The sequence below is a fragment of the Ochotona curzoniae genome, unplaced genomic scaffold (assembly GCF_017591425.1).
Source record: "Ochotona curzoniae isolate NIBS_2020 unplaced genomic scaffold, NIBS_Ocur_1.0 scaffold_4701, whole genome shotgun sequence".
Taxonomy (NCBI): domain Eukaryota; kingdom Metazoa; phylum Chordata; class Mammalia; order Lagomorpha; family Ochotonidae; genus Ochotona; species Ochotona curzoniae.
Window position 1 is genome coordinate 30,786,061 of NW_024467122.1, and position 8,131 is coordinate 30,794,191.

Sequence of the window (8,131 nt, forward strand, 5' to 3'; positions counted from 1 at the left end):
CAGTTGTCTAATGAAATATGGCATCTGACTCTATTGACAGAAAATGTTTGGTTAACCTGCACATTCCCTTGGCAGTCAGGGACGCAGGAAGAGATAGGCTTCCAGTGGGCCTTTAAATTTTATCTTGTCTACCCTAGTTTTCTTTTCAGTGAACTATTGTGTCATATTCTCATCCTGTTGTAACATAATAAGAAGTAACTGAAGCTTACAAACGAACATGAACAGCCTTGTTAGAGTTACGAGTCAGTTTAGACTATCCTAAAATCTGCCAAGTTCAGCAAAATTATGCTTCAACACTATAAACTGCTAAATACTAAAATGAAAATAGACACAAGACAGCTGAATAGTACCCTATAGCCATTTTAAGGTGTGTAGAATCCGGTTGTATAAATTCTAAAATTGAAATGTCAATGAAGTAGTCACAGGATGTGGTTAAGAACTTGCATTTTTTAACATATTTGTTACTCAATACTATGTCAATTAATTCCATAATGTTGTAAATTGTTGTTGATATTAACTTGTGGCTTTTAATTGATGGGGATGATATTCTGCCAGCTCTGCCTTCAGACCAGAGATGGTCTCCCCAAGAAACCGTTGAATTTATCTGGACAATAAGATGCTGGACTCTATGCTTGGTATATGCTTGCAATGAAAGAATCTTGACTGAATTTGAACTGCAATACTGCAACAAGGTGGAGGAATCCACCATGCAGGGAGGGCACAGGGAGGAGTTGGGGGAATCCCAGAGCCTATGAAACTGTGTCACAAAGTGCAATGTAATTCATTTTTAAAAAAATGAGAATCATCTATTAATAGCAACATTGTTGTTTTTTTCTTCTCAAAATATTTAACTCAGTTTTTCTGACTAGTTCACATTAAAATGTTGAAGGGAAATGTTAATAAATACCAGAGTGAGTTTTTCAAATTAAAAAAAAAAAAAGAATATTAACCTGGAAAGCAGTGATTAATGAGCAAACTTTAAAATTTTCCTAAGGTAATAATAGTAGGTCCCTTGAGTTTATTCTGTTATTCCAGTATGGAAAAGCCAGAAAATATACCATCTTTTTTTTGACTTCCTGTCATAATTGCTGCTTTGTGAAGGATCTTCTGATGTAAGAATTATTGTAGATTATGTGTTGTCTGGTACACAGTGTTATAGCTGGCTAATTTACTGCTTTCCATAACAGCACAAATGTTTATTTATTTGAAATGTAAATGAAAGAGAATTATGCTCATTATGTTTAAATTAGTCGACAGTAAGGTTTCCACTGCAGAGAAGTAAAATTATATGTACTTATAATTCGTAAGTAGTTCATACTAGGTGGAATCCTGAATGACTAAGACTCTGTATTTTCATCTTTTATATGTTCTCCATCTCTGACACTTTATTATACCCACAAACACATTCACATACCAGTTTCTACTGGGTTATGGTCACTATGAAATTAATAATTTATGTAATTTACAAAGAAGCTCGCGCCACAGAAAGCTAGTTGCATAGTCAAATTTCAGCAAGATTAGGTGATAATTTTTGGTCATATTGCCCTCTTGAAGCCTAATTTCCAATGTAAAAATTATGGTTAGCTTTTTGTCTTTTAAAGTTAATAACAGGAAGCTACAGTGATATAACAATATTTTTGTTGTATGAAATATTGAAAAATGGGGCTGATGCTGTGGCATATAACAGGTTGAGCTGCCAACTGCAGTGCCAACATCTCATATAGATGCTAGTTCACTCCACTTCTGATCCAGCTCCTTGCTAATGTGCCTGGGGAAGCAGCAGCAGGTCACCCAGATCCTTAGGCCCCTGCATCCGTGTAGATCAGGGTGAAGCTCCTGGCTTCAGGCTTTGGCCTGGCCTTGACTTAGCCGTCATAGCCATTTGGGGAGTAAAGCAGCAACTCTGTCTCGCCCTCTCTATAATTCCAATAGTAAATAAAAATAAATACTTTTTTTTTTTAAATTTCTGAAAAATACCTTAAACTGTGGCAGTTTAGAAGGTACAGTAAAGCATCTGATACTGGAATTGTTCTGACTGAGGTGACCATTTGTAGTAACCCTGTTTGGAAGCACATGAATCATAACAGATGGCACAGCATTTACCACCCAAGGCAAAGGCAGAGGACATGATACAATGTGGGAGTTAGTTTGCAAGAGAAAACCATCTGCCTGTTTTCCAAGATAATAGTCTTAAGACCTCTCTTATATTCATGTAATAGATTAGGAACATGATTCAATAATGTGTCATAAACTCAAGGCAATACAGAGTATAAAGGCCCACAGGAAATGTGTACTCCGGAAAGGCCAAGCTTCCAGAATAGGTGAGATCTTTCTACAGGGCAACAACCCAGCTCTGTAGCTTTTTTGTTTAATAAATTCAGCTAACTTGGTGACTGTCACCAGGAACATAACCATGCCATTCTTAGAAATCACATCAAAACAGCTCTAGCCAAAACACAATATTAAAATGAAATTGATACATGGTGTTTTATCTAGCCTGAAAACAAGAGCATTTCTAACATGTTTGCCTCATAGCGTCAGAACTTACTTAACCTAATAGCAGTTGCTTTAACTACAGTGAGTGTAAATGGTACTACTATCTGCTTGGGCCCCGGCAAAAGATGCGCACCCCAGTATCTTGATCATTACACCTGGCTGTGTGGTCCACTATCCAGATGCACAGTGTAAAAATACAGCTCATGTCTGCACTGGATCAGATAAGCACTGCCCCTGATATATACACATGACATTCCAGCATGCATTCAAGCTGGCAGATCCCACTAAACTTCTCAAATGTCTTGTTGTGCCAGAAAACCATTAAATATTATTGATTACTTGATTTTTGAAGTACACGTTTCTTGTTTATCTTGTTAATCTTCTGCTAGCTTCTGTGCCCTTAGTTCCTCCATGCTTCTTCTGTGCCCTCACTTCTACCATGTTTAGCCCTTTGCCAGTATGTGGAACCAGTTCTGACCTGGAGCCTTCTCGGGGCTTGGAGAGCAAGTGTTTAGCCTCGTAGCTTGGATGCCTACATCCCACGTTGAAGTACCTGGGTTGAATTCCCAGCTCTGGCTCCTAACTTGTGATTACAGCTTCCTGCCAATGTAGACCATGGGAGTCCGTGGTTATGGCTCGAGTAACCAGATTCCTACCATCCAAGTGAGAGGCCTGCATTGATTTCTCGGCTCTTAGCTTATTCTACACTCAATTCAGCCTTTGTGTTTGGGAGATAAATTAGTGAGTAGAAGTGTGTACTGTCTCCCTCCCTCCTTCTCTCTCCCTCTGCCTTTCAAAACAAATAATAAATTATTTTTTAAAATAGTAATTTGGACATAGTTATATAGCATAGCAGATTTAGCCACCTCCTGCTGAACCATTTTCAATCCATCTCGAAAAGCATAACAAGATAGTCAAGTACGTGCAGCTCAGCCCCCAGTGTGGGAGACCTCACTGGAGTTCTTGGTTCCCAGGTTTGGCCTGACCCTGCCTTGTCTATTGTGGCCATCTGGAAGTAAACCAGCAGATGGAACAGCTTGCTTTCTGTCCCTCACTCTGCTTTGGAAATGAATTGTTTTTGCATTTTCCAGATAGTCATATAGTCACAGTTGAAATCAGACAACATAGGCTTTTTCTGATTGGCTCCTTTCACTTTAGTGATGTGCGTTTATGGTCCATCCATGCCTTTTCCTGCCTAGGAAGTTCATTTCTCTTTGGTGCTGAATACTGTTCCATTGTCTAGATGTACCACTAGATCCACTCACCTAGCGAAGAGCATCTTAGTTGTTTCCAAGTTTTGGCAGCAATGAAGAAAGCTGCTTTAAACATCTGTATGCAGGGTTTTGTGGACGTATATCTTCCACCCTGTTGGTAAATACCAAGGAGCACAATTGCTGGATTGTATGGTAAGAGCAAGTTTAGTTTTATGAGGAACCAGCAAAGTGACTGCATGGTTTTCTATTCACACCTACATGGAACGACTGCCGACATGTTTCCATATCCTCCGTGTCATCAGTGTCCCGGATCTGGGCCATTCTAAAAGGTATGTGGTGGCATCCTCTTGTTTGACAGAGCTGTTCTCAATGTGTTGTAGAGCCTGGGAATGCATCAGCCATAACGTAAGGAAGCGAGGATCCTTATTAGTGACGGTGCCGAGTCTTGAGGAGTCTCTCTCAGGTCTGCAGGTATGTTGACCTCTCTCTTAGCGTTTTTTCTGTTAGAACCTCTCTTTCAGCTGTTTTCTATTAGTTGTTGGGATATTCTAGAAAGGTTCTATCTGAAAATACGGACAGATGATGGAATGCCAACACCTTGCAGCTCAAGTGCCTGCTGATGGTTTATTGGCCTAAAAATCTTTGAAGTTGCAGTTTTTATTTTACTAATCATTCCTTTGATTTCTTACACAATTTTTTGAGGGTATAGTTTTAGCTTAACATACACCATGGAATGTTTCAAAAATTTTGATCCCTGTAACAAGAGAAAAGGAATTATTCAAAGCTTCTGGAATCAGGTATGTACAAATAATCTAAGAACCTGTTTCTTCAAGAACTAAACAATCAGCAATCTCATCTTTTAAAAACTATTAATCTAAATATCAAAAATATTTCATGCCTCTAAAAACAGGCAAAATTGGTCACAGCGTTTTGTTTTTTGTTTTGGGGATTTTTTTGTTCTTAAGATTTATTTTTATTGGGCCCAGTGCGGTAGCCTAGTAGCTAAAATCCTTGCCTAGGATGCATCAGTACTCCATATGAACACCGGTTCATGTCCGGGCTGCTCCAGTTCTCATCTAGTTCCCTGCTTGTACCTGGGAAGGCAGTCAAGGACGGCCCAAAGATTAAGACCCTAAACCCATGTGGGAGACCCAGAAGAGGCTCCTTCTGGCTTTGGAGCAACTCAGTTCCAGCTGTTGTAGCCATTTGGGAGAGTGATCCAGTGGATGAAAGATCTTTGTCTCTTTTTTCTCTGTAAATCTGACTTTCCAAATAAAATCTTTCAGAAATTTTAATTTTTATTGAATAAGCAGATCTGATTTACTAAGAAGGAGAGACAGAGAAAGATCTGTCCTCTGGTTCACTCCCCAAATGGCCACAATGGCCAGAGCTGAGCCAGTCCAAAACCAGGGGCCAGGACTTCCTCTGGGTCTCCCAAGTGGATACAGGGTCCCAAGGCTTTGGGCCATCCTCGACTGCTTTCCCAGGCCACAGCAGGGAGCTGGAAGGGAATTGTTGCAGCCAGGACACAAACTGGTCTCTGTATGAAATCCTGGCATTTGCAGGTGAGCCATTGTTCCAGACCCATACAGGGGTTTTTTTAAGAGAATTATTTATTTGAAAGGCAGATTTACAGGGAAAAAGAGCAGATACAGAGAGAGAGAGATCTTCACTCCCAAAATGGCTGCAGTGACTGGAGCTGTGCTGGCCTATGGCCATCATTCCAGGTCTCCCTGTGAGGGGGCAACCCAAGGATTTGGATCATCTCCACTGCTTTCCCATGCACGCTACAGGGAGCTGCATTGGTAATGGAGAAACTGGGACTCAAACTGGTACCCATATGCACAGCCCCAGATTTTTTTTTTTTAAGAAACTGTTAAATTCTCCGGTTTCCTATTTCATTCCCATGTGACAGAGTCCCAAGGACTTGGGCCATCCTCCATTGCTTTCCCAGGCCAAAAGCTTGATGGGAAGTGGAGCAGCTAGGGTACAAACTAGTGCCCATATGGGATGCTGGCACTGCAATTGCTACTGCCTGCCCATTAAGCAAGCTTCTTTAAAGAGATCTGTTCAGTAGTTGTAGTGGTTTAGGATTCTGTGACAGTCAAAGGGAAAGAGATTTGATGAAAACAATGCAGGAAGATTTACCTTCCTTTTCCCACCCCACTACAAATACCTTACGCAAATCTTTAGCACTGTCACTGTGGATATATGAACTGTTTTTCTTTGTTTTCCATGTATTCCTATTGTTGCACTATTGTGTAAGCCTAATGATAGTTATTAAACTAGTTCTGATAAAATTATTCTGTGTTTTCTTTATCCTCCTAAGTTCTAAAATCAGAGTAAATTGAATTCCTAAATACATAGACCTTCCAGTTGAAAGAAACAAAAATATCCAGGGACTGGTGTTGTGGCACAGTGTATTAAATCACTACTTAACAATAGTAGCATCCCATATTATGTCCTGGCTTCAGCCTTGCCCAGACCTGGCTGTTGGCCATTTAGGAATGATCCAGTGGATGAAAAAAAATCTCCCTATATATAGTTCTGTCTCCATTTCTCTCTCTTGTCATGCAGTCTTTCAAATGAATTTTTTTCTGAAATTTACTGATGTGACACTGTGTAGACTAAATCGTACTCGCTATGACAAAAATCTGTTGTTTTACTTTGAGTCATGATTTCATGAAATTTCCAAGAGTAGGATTATTCTGTAATTTTTATGTTTGCTTATCTTTTCTTTTCCTAGACTAATGTACAGTTATCCTCCTGGGTTGAAGAGATACCACTGAACTATGATGTATACCCACAAATGGATATTGACAGAGAAGCTCTTGAGCAAATTCACTTATATAAGATTTTATAGCACTAAAATAGTCCTACCTCAGTATAAGGTGTCATTGAGTATGTTACAGAACAATGAGAAAGAAACGTACACCAGTATTCTAATACATCTCTTCCAGTGTGATTACATATTTGTAAATAGTTGTATGTGTATATAAAATTGTGTATATGTGTGTATATACAGGTACACATGCAACTGTTTTGTGTTATATAATTAAAATATTCATCTGAAGTTCTTTTGTTTTCTCATTTCTCTTTTAATGAAAATGTAAATGTGTTCCTTTAGTTACGAATTTGGAATGCCAAGTCCAAATCTGACATCTAAAAAATGAATTAGAAATAGTGTCTATCAAAAGACAAGGGTGGGCCCGGTGCGGTGGCGTAGTGGTTAAGGTCCTCACCTTGCACGCCCGGAATCCCATATGGGTGCCAGTTCTAATCCTGGCAGCCCCGCTTCCCTTCCAGCTCCCTGCCTGTGGCCTGGGAAAGCAGTTGAGGACAGCACAAAGCTTTGGGACCCTGCACCTGTGCGGGAGACCCGGAAGAGGCTCCTGGCTTCAGATTGGCTCAGCTCCATCCGTTGCAGCCACCTGGGAAGTGAACCATCGCACAGAAGATCTTCCTCTCTGTCTCTCCTCTCTGTATATCCGCCTTTCCAATAAAATAAATCTTTAAAATTAGAGAGAGAGAAGGGTAGGGCACATTATACTGTATTGTATTTTTATATCTTACTTCAGCTTTGAGGAAGTTAGCATTATTCTGGGGGAAAAATGTAGGTTTTAGGAAAAAATAAAACTAGAAAGCTAACCTCCGAAATGTATAAAGGAGGTGTATCTAGGGGGAGTGTTTGCTAGTGCTTTTGTTTTTTTCTCTTTTTATGCTGACCTGTTTAACAGTATTTCTTTTGAAATCAGAAAAAGCCAATACTTTAATTTAGAACTTGAAAGTGTATTCAGTATACTTGTATTTAGTACTATATTTTTTCCTATACTAAACTAACCCCATATTTGGAGATTGCTGTATCTGGTTTTTGAGAGGGACTCAGGCAATCCCATCATCATGTGCTCATGAAGAGAAGTTTGTAGTGGCAGTCACTTTTAACCTCTAAACAGACACAGTATGGATCACTAATAAAATACCAGAAGCAAAAAATAAAGGTTTGCAACCCCATTTACTATTATTAGTGCTAATAAGTAATATTGAGGATTTCATATAACACTGATTATCTGAATAAATGCCAAAAATCAATAATTTCTTATTCATACAGTCATTATTACTCATTCTTGCAGACCACCATGCCAGTTGCCAAGAAAAAAGGGAAAGCAGAGGTAGGAGGTCACTGCTGATGCTGGTGACTCAATAACATGAAGCTGTGCAGGTATTCTGAGATTCTTTGTTGAGAAGTAAAAATTTTAAATTGCTTGTGGCTTGTATTATGACTTTCTCATAATCATGAAATGGATTTAATACTAATTATATTTAGGCACTTAAATTTTCAACACAAATAGTATCACATGTAGATTATATAAGATTATATAGAGAGCATTCTCTAAGATGCAAACCTAAACATGAATTAAATA

General features: G+C 39.1%; 1 protein-coding gene across 1 annotated transcript in view; it reads left to right on the forward strand.

The window, feature by feature from the left end:
• Positions 1–6,783, forward strand: part of LOC121148876 — a 36,550-nt gene extending 29,767 nt beyond the window's left edge. The window contains exons 7-8 of the mRNA XM_040969225.1: positions 4,091–4,181; positions 6,457–6,783. Coding sequence (XP_040825159.1) covers positions 4,091–4,181; positions 6,457–6,573 — 208 coding nt within the window. The 3' untranslated portion in view covers positions 6,574–6,783. The remainder of the gene's footprint in view (positions 1–4,090; positions 4,182–6,456) is intronic.
• Positions 6,784–8,131: the final 1,348 nt, after the last annotated feature.